At 36.0% G+C, this 17,391-nt stretch overlaps 1 protein-coding gene across 1 annotated transcript in view; it reads right to left on the bottom strand.

Annotated features, from left to right (window-relative positions):
- Positions 1-948: 948 nt before the first annotated feature.
- LOC132097324 (uncharacterized) overlaps positions 949-17,391 on the bottom strand; it is a 115,568-nt gene continuing 99,125 nt past the window's right edge. Inside the window, exon 6 of the mRNA XM_059502950.1 lies at positions 949-1,868. Coding sequence (XP_059358933.1) covers positions 1,656-1,868 — 213 coding nt within the window. The 3' untranslated portion in view covers positions 949-1,655. The remainder of the gene's footprint in view (positions 1,869-17,391) is intronic.

Below are 17,391 nucleotides of genomic sequence, written 5' to 3'. Positions count from 1 at the left end.
GGTGTACTCACTTTTGTTGTGTACTGCATGTGTTTGTTCTCAATTATCCTATAACTATGGGTTGAAATTCAACTGAAGCATGTTTCAGTTATTGTAATAGATCATGTTCTGATCTTAACTCATGTGTTTACTGTGACTGGAGATTGCACAATGATCAAAAGTGTTAACCTCTTTTATTTGAACAGCACATTGAACTTTATCTGTTGATAAAATATGAATTTTGTTTTGTAGAAATTTGTGCAATAACAATTTGCGATATAACTTCATTTCAAAAGAAGTGAAGACTCAGTGGGCACTTAACATTCAGAATTAGCATATGGATTTTTTATTTACCCTAAAATGTCTTAAATCGTTGTTGAGTTACATTACTCTTGAAAAGAATTTGGGATTACTGATCAGAATATAGATCAGAACTCAAAAACATCTAATCACAACCATTGTTTTACTTACATTGCTATTCTGATTCTAGTCAAGGTTACATTCTCTCCTTTCTTAACCCCCTTAATTTTTGGTATAATTTTGTGGCAATACGGTTTACTATAATCCCCACGCTGCTTACTGTTGATTGTTCTAAATAGTTTCCTAGTATGCGCTCTTCATGGTTTTCAACTTGTTTTATTAATGTTGTTTTAAAATTGAACTTTTTAAAAATATTTATCATTTTGCTGGGCAATGTTGGTAATGGTTTTAAATGCAATATTTTGTCTTTTCCAGAGTCATTAAATACTATTTACAAATAATATCTTAAATTTAAATGTTTTCCTAATGATAAAAAACTATACATATATAAACAATGTAGTATTGTAAAAGTTCTGTAAATATTGTCTTAAATATTTCTATATTTTGTATCCTCAGATGCATTATTTGTATCATATTGTAGAGTGTAGAATTTTACGGTGACTGCATGTGTATCCCCAGTTTATGTCTTGTATGTGAATTAAATAACTATTAACAAACAAACAATGCCTTTAATGAAGTTGCAGATTACTACAATCAAAGTGATCCATTAAAAAACATATTTTATATTTATTTTCTGGACAAAATGTCAGAAATAGGATGAAACTTTTAAAATCTGAACTAAGGTTGTTTTTCTTTAAACATTGCTCCAGTTTTGGATAACCCTCTTCTTTGAATTTACACACAATTGTTTGTAAAACATGTAGACATATATATTGTATATACTATTGTAACACTTTTTTTTATCACAAGTGCAACTAACATTTCACATGTCACATGATGTGTGTTTTAAACTCATATACAACAAATTCTGTATTTTTTAATCTGATGACCACCAATATTTTAAGCTTGTTTCTCAACAAGGAACAGATGTTGCAGTTACGTTTTGCAAGCAATATAAGGCAAAAAATTTAAAATGCAGACATGTCTATTATATTCATACATTTCATATTCATTAATTTTTGTTGACTTTTCCCACTGGTTTTGTGGGATGACAGATGCGTGGATCATCCTCGGTTTGCCAACAAAAGGAAAACAAAGGTGTAATACAAGCAATTTTATTGACTATGTATATGAAAATTGTTTAAAGAAACACTAATATAGCCAAAGGTGTGATAAAGTGGGGTGTTTTAAAGTTGAATGTATAGCGTGCATGAGAAGCTAAAAAGTTGCTGAATTTAGCCATGTGTTTGAAGTCTTCATTTGATGGAATGCAGTTGGGAGGTGGATGGAGTATCTAGCTCTCTGGAATCATACTCATGGATGAACTGCTCCATAGCCTTGATGCAACGCATGCCAATGTCCCTCAGGTTTTCACGCAGAGACAGCTGAATTGGTTTCTCCAAGGATGGATCCTTGGCCACCAACATCTTCACAACCATGCCAAATGTATCACAGTCCTGCCGATACACCTGTATGGATTATTGACAAGACAAACACAAAACATAAAAAAAATAATTAACAACAACATCAGAAATGCTACCAGATAAACCAAAACACTTCTATTGATGCATGTAAGCACAAAAGAAGACAAAATTTGATAAACAGTAAGAGAAGACAAACACTATATTATTTGACATTTTTCATCAATTTCTAATTAATTAGCAGTTTGACAAAGTATTCTCCATTATGATTAAATGCACAATAAGGGAAAATGGACCTTACAGAATTTGAAACATTGTAATTGTATTATTTTTCTGAAGGCTGGAGATTGGAATATTTTGAAAAAAGCTGCTGCAAGTTACAATGAATTATCTGTCACTAATATGAAAAAAAAAAAAGAAATATTCTTAGTGTCATAGAAATATACAACTACTCTAACAATAATGCAAAATTAAGTTTAATGGCTGATGAGAAAACCAAAAATTTGAATTTAGTCCCTGCTTTATAGAACTATAGTTTGAAAATAGAAATAACATGGTCTAATGTGGGAAAGTCATGGCTTAGTTTTTGAGAGTTTGACTCCTAACCCTAAGGTTGTGGGTTCGAGTGCCTCGACTGAGGTGCCCTTGAGCAAGGCACCAAACCCCCAACTGCTCCCCGGGTGCTGCAGCATAAATGGCTGCCCACTGTTCATGGTGTGTGTGTGTGTTCACTGCTGTGTGTGTGCACTTTGCATCAGGGGCACTGCCAGGAATTTTGGGCCCCATGACAAAAAAATCTAATTGGGCCCCCTCTGCGCAGCTGTTGTCACCACATCTCTAGGACCTAACTGTCCCATCAAAAGCTTTACATAACTTTAATCAAAGGCTTGCAACTGTCTTGCTGCTTGTAGTTCAGTACTAGTACTAGCACAATATTTACTGCTGGTGATTTGTAAATGCAAGTCTGCATACAGTATGCAGTTCACTATTTGACGCAAGATAAAAAGCCACCATAAAAATGTCCTTAAAGCAACACTATGTAACATTTTTTTAACAAAAAACAATATTTCCAAAATCGTTTCAGTGGTTCATCAAGTTGTAACGGTGAAAGGCATATGCCTCCCTGGAATCATTAACACAGTGGTAGCTAATTTATATTTAGTTTTAAAATTAAAATAATCATTAATTCTTCTCTCTTTAGTCCAAATCAATTAAGCTTGTGAGAAATTTTAATCAAGGAATACATTTGGAAAATCTTAAATAAATTATGACAATTTTCATTTTTAGGTGAACTATCCATTTAACAGAAGTGAAAAAGGAGCAACTTATAAATATATATATATATATATATATATATATATATATATATGTATGTATGTGTGTGTGTGTTAAAGAAGCACAATAAGACAAACACAACAGAGATACAAATTAAACTAATTTTTCAGATACTGTAGGTTTTACTTAACATGTCTACATTTATTTAACGTCTTTTGTTGGTTAAAATTAATGACAGATAGGTATTTAATTTGGAATGTTGTCCTTTTCAGACGGAAGGCATGCATTAAATACTGACTCACGTTCAGTTTTCACACACCTGTTCAAGTTAATGTAATCCATAACCGACTGTATTTACGTGAGATACTCTACTATACAATAAACATCTGGACTGTATGGAGTCAATTTAACGCTGTATATATATACGCAAAAAAAATAAAGTTTTGCAAAAGAAAATTAAAGTATTGAGGAAAATAAATTTGCTTTTTGCAAACAAAAATAAAGAATTGCAAAACATAAATGAAACAGCAGGAAAGCAATGATTTTGCAATACATATTTTCCATGGTCATATCTATTAATTTATCTGCAACGCTGCTTTTATTTTGCGTGTCAATCTAGTTTGAGTTTGCGATGCCGTTTTCCCTTTGCGCTTCATTTTTCCGCACGTCTCTCTTTGTGGCACTGTTTTGATGTGGGGGCGGAGTCAAGGGATGGGGGCGTGTACAACATGCCTCCCTGGAAGTGACATCATCAGCCGAGACGCAGCTCACTGATACAGGTCCTGTCATGATGAGCAGAGACTTTCGAGTGGATCGCTTCTTTTTATTCAATAGCATTACAAAATTCATGTTTTCGTTTTATTTACTTTATTAACAAATGTATATGTGTATTAGCAGCATTGGCTCAAGTTAAAAAAATTGTTACTATGAACATCTGCTGTTTATTTCTCTCGATGTGCACACTTTTATAGCATTAAAATGTTTATTGTTTCATTTGGTTAACTGCAAGTGTTTGTTTAAAATCTCTTAACTTGTGGGAGGACGCCAGCACACAGCAGCGTATTGCAAAATCATTGCTTTCGCGCTGTTTCATTTATGTTTTGAAATTCTTTATTTTTGTTTGCAAAAAGCAAATTTATTATCCTCTATACTTTAATTTTCGTTTGCTAAACTTTTTTTTCTTTTGCAAAACGTAATTTTTTGCGTATATATACGGCGTTAAATTGACTCCATAGGACTGTTGTGTTTGTATTTGAGCGCTGAGAACTGATCACGCGCTGTATGTGAGAACTGCGCGCGAGAGAGAGAGCACTTCTATCAGCGTGATTCCGGCCTATCCCGCCTTCATTAATTTTAAGTTAATCGACCACTAATTGTGACTCCCGGGAAAAACGGGTCATCTGGTCACCTCATCCCTGCCTCTTCGGGTGCTGAGGCCATTGTTTCAGATCGCTAGCTCGTGTTGTATTAGTCTATCCATCCACTGCGGCTGTTATACTGGCCCTTATCCGATCGCAATCCAATGACAGGGATGCACATTTTGAAGGGCAATAGCCTATAGGATGCATTTTGAATGTCCAATAGTCCTCAAATAACATTATAGTCCAGTCTCGTCTAGTTAACGAAAACGCTGCATACATTTTGTCATAATTTCGTCATCAGATATTATTTTTAGCTCATCAACCTCTCGTCTTAGTCACATAAAAAATGTTCTTTAACAAATATTTTTCGTCGTTGTCTTCGTTAACGAAATTAACACTGCTAGCGCGCCGTGCATTGATTGACTGTCTGCAACTAACTAAACACTGTCACTGATGAGTGCGCTAAGGCAGGACCAAACCATTTCATGCAGATACGGGGTTGGTATGTCAATATGGATGTTTTATTTTGTTTTATTTTTGGGTCAATGGTGATATTTAACTTTTTTATTGCCAAAATAAGTCATATCAAAGACATCATTCATTTTATTATTATTTGAAATATACTCAATGATGATGGTTTATATAGTGTATAAAAATAAAAAATTTAATAAAAATTGTAAAAACTTTTTGTGCACCCCTGCATATGTTAGATGTCTGTATTCTGAACAACTCTGCCTTTAGAGCCACTGCTGTCAAGCAAGCCTTTTGTTAAATATTTGACATTATGGAAATATTCATAAAGTTATTTGAAACTCGTTTCTAGACGAGGATATTTGAAAGGGGTCATCGGATACAAAATTCACTTTTACATGGTGTTTAAACATAAATGTGTGTTGGCAATGTGTGTACACATCCACCCTAAAATCCACTCAGTGCTTTTTTGTTTTGTTTAATCCCTAAAAATAATATCCCCTTTTTCAAATCAAGCCATTCTCAGCTTTTTGTCTGTGTGATGTCACACAGACCGAGGCCTCTCCCACGATTGTTGATTGACATGGCCGTCTTACATTAGACCCAGCCAGAGTGAGCTGTGAACAGTCAGAACGCCATTGTTTCCATGCCGGAGCAGATGTGGACAAAAATGACTCCTAATTATTATTATTAGAATGACTTCTGTTGTTCTGTTTACTCCTATCATCTGACCTGCTGAAGACACAGTGGATTATTTTAGTATTTGAAAGGAATGCACCCATAATCTACATAAATGTGTCTATGTTTGCGCAAATCATTCGTGATCCAGCTTCATCTCCAGAGGAGGTGAGTTTAAAGGTTTTTTTTAATGAATCTTTACAAATCGCCTTTCCAAATAATGTACTAGTTAGCACATTGTAAGCATTTAAAAAGGAACAAGAAACAAAACAGGTGGCTCTGAAAAGAGCTGATTGGGTGTTTTTTACACTACCATTGAGAAATTTTAACCAAATCATGTTATAGACTTTTCATTAAGACACTGATATATATCTTAAAATATATCAGTGTCATTGTTCTGTGTCAAGATTTACACTTGTAATTTTTTCCTAAAGTAATCCGTAAGATCATGGTTGCCAGAGGGTAAATTTAATTGTAGTTTAAAGGACTTTTGCTGGCTCTGTGTTCATGGTGGGTTTCACTGAGGAGGAACACAACACTGTGTCTGTGCCCAGGGGCAGATCTACCGGGGTGGCATAGGGTGGCAAATGCCACCCTAAAAGAAATCCTTGCCCCCCCAGTTGGCAGCAACAAATTAGAAGTTCTGGCCAATTTGAAAACTTACGAGCGCAAATCTCCAATGTCCGACTGCAGCCAGCACGAGAGGACGCCAGAGCGGCTAGAGACTGATTTGTTTGGAAAACTTTGCGCGCGAAGAGCGGGAACCATGAGACACAGGAGGAAAGAGGTAAAAATTGATTATTTATCTATCATGAAATGAAGCTATAATGAAAGCACAGATTTTGAGATGATAAATAACTAACGTTACAGTGGTGTAGTCTACGAAGTGATGCGTTACCCCCTTTTAAAAAGCATGAGGATACGCTTTGTTTTGTGTCAGAACTTTCACACTTTAGCCCTATTCGGACAGGGCTAGTTTTACAGGGGGTCGTTAGAGAAATCTGTGTTTCACAGATGTACACGGTGATTTTAATCCCGTCCAAATCTGTCATGTCTGTGTTTTTCTCACACAACCTCTGTGATAATTCCAGAGAAAATTACCTACTGTTTTTCAGCAAACTCAGTGAGCCTCTGAGAAAACGAACCCCGTCCGAATACGAATGTCTGTGATTGCCGGCGATATTTTATTTCACAACTTGTTTCCTTGTGTGTTTTAGCCAACGTGAATTATCGTAGATGCTCTTACTGCACGCATCTTTGATTTTATATTTGCTTCCCAGCAAATAAATAATAATAAAAAAAAATACAAATGATTAAGAGCCAGATTATGTAAACTGTTAATACTGACTATTGTAATATCAGCATCAGGTAAAATTACTCGCGTTCATTTATGCACTTAGTTACATAATGTTTTAATTACAGATGTACCTTTATGAAAATTAAACATGGGTTTAACCTACTCCAAAAAAAAACAAGTTAAACTAAAGAAACCACACATTAACGTGGTTTTGCTATACTAGCCATTTAATATTTATTTTCTAATAATACTAATGGTAATCAGTCCGAATGACTATATGCAATATGTGACGCCCAGATGTACAAAACAGACCCTCCCACCTCTGTTTTCTCTCCGAATAGGGCTTTTGATTCATAAATTCACCCCGTCTGTGTTTGCAAAGCGACAGGGATTGAACGCGGAATTCAGTCACAAATGGAACTTGCTGTATAAAGCAGAATGTCATGGAATTTGGCCATTTTTGAATGAATAAATTAAATGTACAGCCCTACTTTTAATCAAATCTCGATATGGACTAGTGTCTGTGAAATATTAAAGGTCTTTTCACACGTCTCTGGGAATGAGCGCTCAATGTGTGCTCTACACACACACACTGAAGCACACATGATGTAGGCTACACATGCATGTCTGCGCGCTATGAGAGGATTTCACCATTTTATTTGATAAAACTATCGGCATTCATATCGTATACACAGACAGAAACTGCAATGTCTTTATGACAGCCTGTCAAAATAAAATTTCAGTATAACATGAATAAATTTAAACCAAAATATAGCACAGTAGAGTATGCTATGCTTCAAGTAGGCCTAATAGTTAATAATAATAATTTATTTAAAAAAACACAGAAACTCTGTCTACAACCCACCAAAATAAAAGTTCGGTCTAACTCAAAGAAATGATGTAAGATATTGCACAGTTAAATATACTTAAAAAAGATCTACTAAAACCGTTATTTTAAAGGAATATCACACAATTTTTCATAGATGTTTTAATTTAAACTTGCCAAAACCATAACTCCATATTTTTAAAAAACAATTTCTAAAAGTACATTTGTATTTGTGCCTATTTGTTTATTTGTTTACTATTATTGTCAGCTAATAAAGCCTATTCTTCAGGGACCATATTCATATAACATCTAAGGCTAAATGTAGCTCTTGACTGGTTGAGTTAGATGGTGATTAACACAAAACAGTAGAAAATCAGTCGAGTCTCCCCAGCTGTAAATGTCACTGGCTGTTAAAGTCTTGTGTTTCTTATAATAAATTGACATGTTGATAACACTTAATGTTTCATAATGTTCTCAATTACATGTCGATGCATACTGTATGTGGTGGTGCTTATGGGGTAATGCTCTGGGACAGGTGAGAATGAGGTGGGGTGGATCACAGTATACTCACTACAAAAAACAGCTTATAATCTGACACTGGTGTACATTTTTTCTATATTTCTTATACAGTCAGTCAAAAACCATATGCTTCCTCTCTCACACATCTGCCACTCATCACCTGTGTCTTAACCTTAATGCCTTTCCTGTGATAATGCCCCTTACTTGTATCACACTTCTGTCTCCTATTAAGTGAGATCACATTGTATGGTCACTTATTCCTTATATGTTTAAAATGCAAGACATTAGGCTTGTTTGAGATGAGCAAAATCTGCGCAGAACCGATCACCGGTGATCAGCGCGAGATGCATGCCGGTTAGAAAAGTGTCCGAGTTACGTGCTCCTTGCTCTTATGTCATGTTGACGTGTGCCCAAAAACTCTGGCGACGGCGAGGCGGCTGTGTCGGATTGACCACCGACTGCGCTGATCAAAAGCATGATGGGAAACGACTGACTGACGACACAGCTTCATGCTCATTGGCTGAGAATGTCAACTGATACATTTTATCTTTATTCTAAGAATTAGATTACCCATTTATTTATTTATATTTACAAGAACTAATCAAAAACAAAACACGCCTAGTGAAGTTAAGTATTAGGACATGTGTTTATTTTCTTTTCTTTTTCTTTTAATTAGAATTCTTCCTTGTAATTTTCACTTTATTTTATTGTATTTTATTTATCTGTGTAAATTAATAAATCAATCCATTAAAAATATACATGCACACATACATATCTACGTAAATGGACTGTTTAGCCATTATGTCTCATCTTTGTGTGGTTTCATCTGAGAAGTGTCAGTGTCTGGCTTAAAACAAGGGAAGAAATTCTGAAGAATGTTTGCTACAAAACAGCTTTGACTTGCATAGTATGGAAAAAATACTATGGACGTGATCTGCACATGATGACAAAACAGTGGTATTTCGATTACATCCACTTCCTCTGCGATAAAAAAACGCGAACGTGATCTCCTCCATTGCTGACGTTTGCAATTGACAAAACAACGAGATTCTGGAAATGTCCGACTTTAAAGGTCTTTTTTGATCATAGCCTGGAAACAAATGACTCCATTGGACTACCCTATATATTATTGTTGGATATTGTTCCATATCGCAGATCCACGCCCACCTATGCATCACTCTTCGTCTTGTTTAATGAACATGTCGCCGGTGCTTGTGGCTTAGATCTTTATAATGATATATAGTTTGTCAAGATTAAATTTGTCCCGTTTCTTTTAATCTATTCGTTAACATTGACATGTGCGATTTGAGGGGTGTTGAGGATGCCCGCGTCGGGGTGCAGGCTAAGAGGTTAAGTACATATGCTAAGCTCTGTGTACTTTCTGAAAACCATATGGTGGTGTGTGTGCACGTTTAACACTTTGCGCACTTTCTAAAATCCACATAAGTGGAAAGCGTACACGCAAGACTGCACACTTTCTGAAATCCTGTACAGTAAGGGTTACGTGCACAGCTTCGTTCACGTTTTTTGAGATGGTAAGACCTTGGTTCCTGGGCTCCACTCAGCCAGTGTATCTTTATTTATACACTTCAAGCATCGCTTCCCTCAACATGAGGGGCTATTTGGCGGTTCTTGTGGTAGTTTAACAGCACTCCCCTTTACCAAAAGGGTCGCCTATGAGTGCGCTACTCTCTTTCTGAATTCGGAGTTCTCCTCTCACATGAGATTGAGTTCTCTGTTTTTTCCCCAGAGCGCTCCAGCATTATGACCTCAGATCGATTTGATGACTCTCAAACATATAGTTTTGGGATGCACCATTCCATCTATGAGCTGTTCTATCAGAGTGCTACGAGAGCCCCCTTCTTATAACAGTATTTTAAATCCATGCTATGGTAAGTGTGCACGTGAAGTCTTTGCGCACTTTCTGAAATCCACACTGTGGTAAGTACGCACGCTAGTGCTCTGCGTTCTATCTAAAATCCTATATGGTGAGGTCTTCGCGCGGTTGCTTTGTGCCCTTTCTTGAGTTGGTAAAAGCTACATTCATCTTGAGCGCCACTCCACCTATGTATCCTCAGATACCTATCTAAACAGGATGTTGCTACTAGAGATCTGTTGAGACAGCTCCTTCAGCAAGCTTATGCAAGAGCAAGCTGTAGCCCCTGTGTGACAGGCAAGACTTACTATAAAATGCTAGGCTCTTTGCCGTATCAATTTATAGGAATCTTTCTTGATTCCAAGCCTTCAGCTCTACCCCGGGCTGAGCCCCTAACAAGTTACGTTCGGTATGTAGCCTAGGCCTTTGGCTGTAAGGGGTAATGTTACGGACAGCCATCTAATGTCTCAGGGGCAACTCCCTTGAAAATGGTAGAGTTGGTATTTAGTGTTCGCCATGATCCTGGCCTGCACTCCCCTCAGCATGGCGTTGTGAATATACTGTTCCCCATAGCGACCCCTAGAGGACGCAGTTCGAAAGGGAATGTCTCAGATTACAAATGTAACCATGGTTCCCTGAGTTTGGAATGAGACACTGCATCCTCTAGCTCCTTGCCATGCTTCGGACGCAAGCTTCAGACAAAGAAGTGAATGACATGTTCTCCTGGTGCCTATTTATCCATAGTCGCAGCAGTAGTGATGTCTGGGGCTGTCGTCAGCCAACTTATTGGTGTTTTTTCAATGTATGCTTCAGACACGGGTCACGACGAGGTGTTCCCCATAGCGACCCCTAGAGGACGCAGTGTCTCGTTCCCTACTCAAGGAACCATGGTTACATTCGTAACCTGAGATGTTGTGTTTGTTTGTTTTTTTGTTTGTTTTTTTTTGTGATTCACATCCACTTACAATAAGACTGAAATACTGCAATGGCTTGAGTTAAAAATCTCAGTTTGTGTTCTACTGAAGAAACAAAGTCACCTACATCTTGGATACCCTGGGGGTAAGCAGATAAACGTCAACTTAAAATTTTTGAGTGGACTATCCCTTTAACAAACTCTTAGTTTCCAACTAAACTCGCTTTCTGGAATACACCCCAGTTGGTAATTTATAAAAATAAAATACAGTGAACCAAACATCAGCAAACATCAGCAGAAGTATAAAGCCTATATAAATATAAAGCATTCAGATAAGTTACATCACAAATATGGGAATATTATGGAATATTTGGATTTTTGCCGAATGTAAGAGGTAGAGGTAGGATACACGAGCATCAAGCTCCATTTTTCAAACAGTTGAGTGCACAAGCCTTTAAAGTATACTCCTTTGCCAGTCTGTGAGAGATGCATTCAGAATCAGCACATGGTCACTGTCTAATGAGCTTTGTTCTCAGCTCACTGCATTTGCTGTTCTTCTGCTAGTGGCTGGTTATCAAACAGTGTTACATTGCTCTGGGTGCCCCCTTCTGGATTTGGGGTGAATTGCCTGTATTTGCTGTAAGGCCTCATGCACCGAAACAACATGTCTGTACCATGACGGTTCGGTACGAATACATGTATCGTAAATAATAATTTATATACTGTATTATTTAGACACTCAAGCAAGTGGCAAAACATAAACACAGCCTGCAGTCTGCTTATCTTACATTAAAAGGTAGTAGGCTATAATTTTAACACTAGGCTTTACCCCAATAGCTAAAAGGTCATATTAACTGTAAAAAAAAAAAAATTAAAACACACTTAGGTCTACTAGGTCTATTTGCATGTATCAATCCATGTTCATTTGTACCGTGAACAATGTGCTGTCACTTTAATTCAGTGTGTGCATCACAACGGAAATAGACTTGTTGTAGAAACTCTTGGTAAATGATAACTGCGATGATAAACAAGAATAACAAATCAATCAATGAGTTTGCATTTGTGTGTTTTTGTATGTGTTGTATTTGTTTTTGTAATATCAATGCTGTTTAAGACAATATAGCACCATCCCCTGACCATTATAATGTGAAAAACAAATTATTCAAAAATACCTTATTTAATTCTGAGATAGCTACTATTCCACCATGACAGTCATGCTAAATGAAGTCGATGAGTCGATTCCATCGACTCCTATGGTGGGAAAGACCTGAAATTGAACACCCCTAGTATGGCTACAATCAATAGCAAGTGTGTTGGTATGTCATTTCCATAGCATCAGATATTTACATGGACATAAAGTGGCAGCTCTAAAAGGAGTTATGAATATTACACTTGATTTCTAAAAGAAGACAAAAGTGCACTCTCTGGATTTGAGTCTACGCTAGTCATTAATCTCTGTACAAGAATTTGCTCCTTTAGCAGGCAATTTGAACAAAATGATGCAAAAGTGCACCTGGAAAGATAGTTGTACTAGTAGACTGGCATTATTGTATTTAGGCTTCAGAGGTTGTTACTCTCTGCTTCCCATTCAGGCAAACAGCATTTTTCTTAGGAAATATAAAATCTAATTGTATTTCTATTTATGTGGTTTTGCCTCATAGGATGTCTGATCAGAGTTACATATAACTATGGTGACAGGGAAGGGACATGTTTGTTTCACTTTGTTTTGACATGGCCAAGAAATAGTAACAGAATGGAATGTCTTATGTTGAGTCAAAGACATGCAATGTGAAGACGTGGTCTTGAGATTGTATGTTGGGGGAAAGCCTTTCGTGGCCCCGAGTTTAATGTGTAAAGAAACATGTGAAAGACCATAGCATCCTGGGATTATGAAAAATTATTATTAATAAATTTTATTTAAAATTAAAAATGACAAAATAGTGTTGAACTAAGATACAGTTGTTGCCAAAATGATTACAACACTTGCATTTTCACCAGCAAAAAATGGTTTCAAGTTAGTTATTTCTATCTTTTGTCGTAGTGTGTCAGTAGGAAATATCAGTTTTTCCAAACATTAATTTGGGTCCGTGTATCTTTTGGTCATTTGATTTTCTATTTAAAAATAAATAAAGATAAATGAGAAATGGTTTGATTTTCGTTTTTTCGTTTTGTTTTAGAAACCGAAAACGAAAATTTAGCTGGATTTTGCGTATTTTTGTTTGTGGGTAAAAAATGAGATTATGCTTTAATATTTGTTTGAATGTGTGGGCGGCGCTGAAACGCCCCTTTCATCCCTTCTGTACTGCACCGAGAAGCGGCAACGAGAGCTCAGTTCATCTTCAACAGCAGACAGCAGAGCTTATTAATCCTGACGATTCTTTGCTAGTGGTGCTTGCAAGCTTTATATATATATATATATATATATATATATATTTATTTATTTATTTATTTTTATTTATTTTTTTTTTTTTGACCAAACAGAAATTAATTTATTCAATGACATTTGAATTTTACTGTAGGCCTATATGATCTACAACGACATGAAATATGCCTCCGATCGGCGGATCCCGATCCACACCTTCCATCCCGATAACAGGGGAAAGAGCTTCAGCTCTGTCAGTTTGGGTCATAAAACACCCTAAATAACATGAAAACTTTACAAAACTCAACAGGATGTGCTTTCTGCCATCTCGGTCTACATGAACTTCTTTCTGAAACGTCAGAAATGAACCAGGCTCATGCATCGGACTAACCATGTCTAGCTGGACATGTCTACTTTTAAAATAATCCATTAAAATAGAAAAATAATAATAATAATTTTATATTTAGGCCTATGTAATTCAAATGAAACCAATGAGAGGTGCAATGTTTCCCGTCTGAACTCATTATGTGTAATGATGTCACACCATCACTATATTCATACTGTCATCTACAGAATTCCTGAATTCAGTTCATAATTCTAAGTAGCCTATAGCCTATAATTAAAACATTTAAAGTAGACTAATTATGGGGAAAACTTATTTTAATATAAATTTTATTATAAATGTGGGGTTGGGTTTTTCCCATTTTATTTTTTTTTATGAATGGCCTAGAATAAAATAAGTAGGCAAAAAATTAGTAGTAGGCCTATATTTTATTCCATGTAGTTGTAGATCACAGGCTAAAGTAAAATTCAAATGGCGTTTTATGAATAAAGTTGTCAAGTCTGCTTTTGTCAATAACATGCAGCAGCCGGAAAAATATAATATTATTTTTTATTTTATTATTAATTTAATTAATTAATTATTATTATTATTATTATTATTATTATTATTATTATTATTATTATTATTATTATTATTATTATTATTATTATTATTTTATCTTGCAAGCACCACTAGCAAAGAATCGTCAGGATTAATAAACTCTGCTGTCTGCTGTTGAAGATGAACTGAGCTCTCGTTGCTGCTTCTCGGTGCAGTACAGAAGGGCTGAAAGGGGCGTTTCAGCGCCGCCCACACATTCAAACAAATATTAAACCATCATCTCATGTTTTACCCACAAACAAAAATATGAAAAATCCAGCTAAATTTTCGTTTTCCGTTTCTTAAACAAAACGAAAAAACAAAAATCAAACCGTTTCTCATTTATCTTTATTTATTTTTAAATAGAAATAGAAACACAGATATCTGATCTCATCATCATCATCAGTCTGTCTAAAATAGCATGAACAAACATAACAAACTGAGACAGACTCAATCCAGAAGAACTGTGGCAATGTCTCTAAGATGCTATAATATATAGGCCATCGGTCTCATTAATCAAATAATAAAAGAAAAGAAAGAATCACTCCCTGCAGTTGATTGAACTGCTTTTGTAGTTTTAATAATCAATTTATTTGTAATGAACAAACTAAGGGGATTTGTAAATTTGATTATTTCTTTTTCTTACTTGAATGCTTTTGTTTAGACATAAAATGGAAAAGGTAATGCATTATTTGTTAATTTCTTACATTTGTTCTATTGCTTTTTTGCATATGTTGTAGCAACTCATAAGGTAATAACTGCACATAATAAATCTTACATTATTATTGTAATAAGAGGTTCAAAATGTAATCGTTCTCATGTAAATTCTTGAGCTCATTATGTAATAATACTTTTTCAATGTAAAAAATATTTTCAATGTAATATATTATTGTATGTGAATTTTATTACATTATGAACACACTGTGGCAACTTATAATGTAATCACAGTTCATAAGGTGATACCAGCACATGATTTAAAACAATTATTATTATGTTTACAATTTCATAATTATCTTTCAATATAATACATTTGAGCACAAAACATAATCATAATTTTATTAAAAGAACATTACGCTTATTAGGCTACATTGTGAACTATATATATATATATATATATAAAAGCTTACTAATTTTCTGATTATGACTTGCTTAATTTTTTACATATGGGCCTGGTTTCACAGACAGAGGAATTGTTCATTTAACTTGTGCTCTGTGTTGCCGTTGCCTGAGGCAGATAATGCAATCTATCCCAGACTACATTAGACTTTGGAAACTTTTATTAGTTAAATTTGTTCATAAAAAATGCCTTCAATTCAAAGGAAAAATAATTTAGTAGGGGTGCAACTGAATTGTTCCTAGCAAGAATTTTGCTCTGGAATGGCTCTCCTGATCTGATGATGTCAGTTTTATGGCTCGGACAAAATATGCTTAACCACGCCCCTCCGACCGTTAGCCTGCTGTTATTGAGAGATGAAAGGAGGAGCTCTAAAAAAAAGAACTCACCCTCTAATCATGTATTCAGAGTCAGTTGGAAATACGCCACCATACTAAAATCCAGTCGGGAGCAACTTCCGGTTCACGTTGTTCCAAACCCGTAAAAGCTACATTCATAGTCAGAACACAATTTAAGATATTTTGGTTGAAAACTGGGAGCCTTGTGACTGTCCTATAGACTGCCAAGTAAGTTACACTGTGTATGCTCTTCTGTGTCATCCGCGCCACAAGGATGTGCTGTTTCTGGTGTGGCTGACATAGAAGAGCATACGCAGCATACGTGATATGTAGAGTCACAGACGAGACTGTTGACAAAGGAATTGCTGGATAAAGTCATTATTTTTGTTTTCTTTGCTTACAAACAGTATTCTCGTTGCTTCAAAACGTTACAGTTAAACCACTGATGGCAGATGGACTATTCTGACAATGTCTTTCATACTTTTCTGGACCTTGACAGTGTAACTTGGCAGTCTATGAGACAGTCACAGGCCTCCTGGTTTTCATCCAAAATATCTTAAATTGTGTTCCAATGATGAACTAAGCTTTTATTATTTATTTTTTTCTTTGTGATTAATGACAAAATTTTCATTTTGGGGTGGAGTATCCTTTTAAAGTAAATATGTCAGCAAACATTCCATATTAAATCCATACAAAAGCAATTTATCGTGTCACACCCAGTTTAGGGAGCTAATCACATTGAAACCTTCAGAAAACAATTTTTTACAGAATTTAGTTTGCTGACTCATCAACTTCAGACAGGTGTAGCTCAGTCAGTTTTTGTCCGATTGCATCAGTTTGAAGGTCTTTTAATGGAGAAAGTGAAAAATAACTCATTTTTTAAAAATTGCTCATTGTAACTCGTTTTGCCAGAACAGTTCACATATTGATATTTAATATTAATATAATTGTATTGTGTTACTTTCAATAAAACTGTGGTTATTTTATTGGCTTGTGTCTTTTAAATTCAATATTATTAAGATTGAGTTTTATGAAATAAATTTATATTATGTAATAAAATTATAAATAATTAATACAAAGCATTTTCAGTTTCAGTGCAACGTCTCGGTTACGTATGGTAACCCTCGTTCCCTGAAGGAGGGAACGGAGACGCCACGTCGGTGACCGACGAATATGGGATATCGCTTCGATAGACCAATCTACTTCGAGTGTAAACTAAACGAGCCAATGCACATTGGCATGCCATTATTGCATCCAGTTGCCGCTGATCTCTGAGTGAGTATAAGAAGGCAGCAGGTGCAATGCATTCCAGTTTTTCGCTGAGGAGCCGAGCCGGGGACCCGGTAGCTCAGCGGCGGTACAGCAACCATGGCGACGGGACGTCTCCGTTCCCTCCTTCAGAGAACGAGGGTTACCATACGTAACAGAGACGTTCCCTTTCAGTCGGTCACTCTCGACACCACGTCGTGACCGACGAATATGGGATCCCTATCAAAGCGCCATGGGTGCTGCCCCTTCCAGTGCCCTGTGCGAGCCGCCTGCGCCCCTATTAGGTGTAGGCCGGGGCTCAGAACAAGTAGCTCCACTCACCGTTGTCAAAGCACTACCTCACTGGGTGA

The sequence above is a fragment of the Carassius carassius genome, chromosome 21 (assembly GCF_963082965.1).
Source record: "Carassius carassius chromosome 21, fCarCar2.1, whole genome shotgun sequence".
Classification (NCBI taxonomy): Eukaryota; Metazoa; Chordata; class Actinopteri; order Cypriniformes; family Cyprinidae; genus Carassius; species Carassius carassius.
This window is presented reverse-complemented; position numbering and strand designations above follow the sequence as displayed.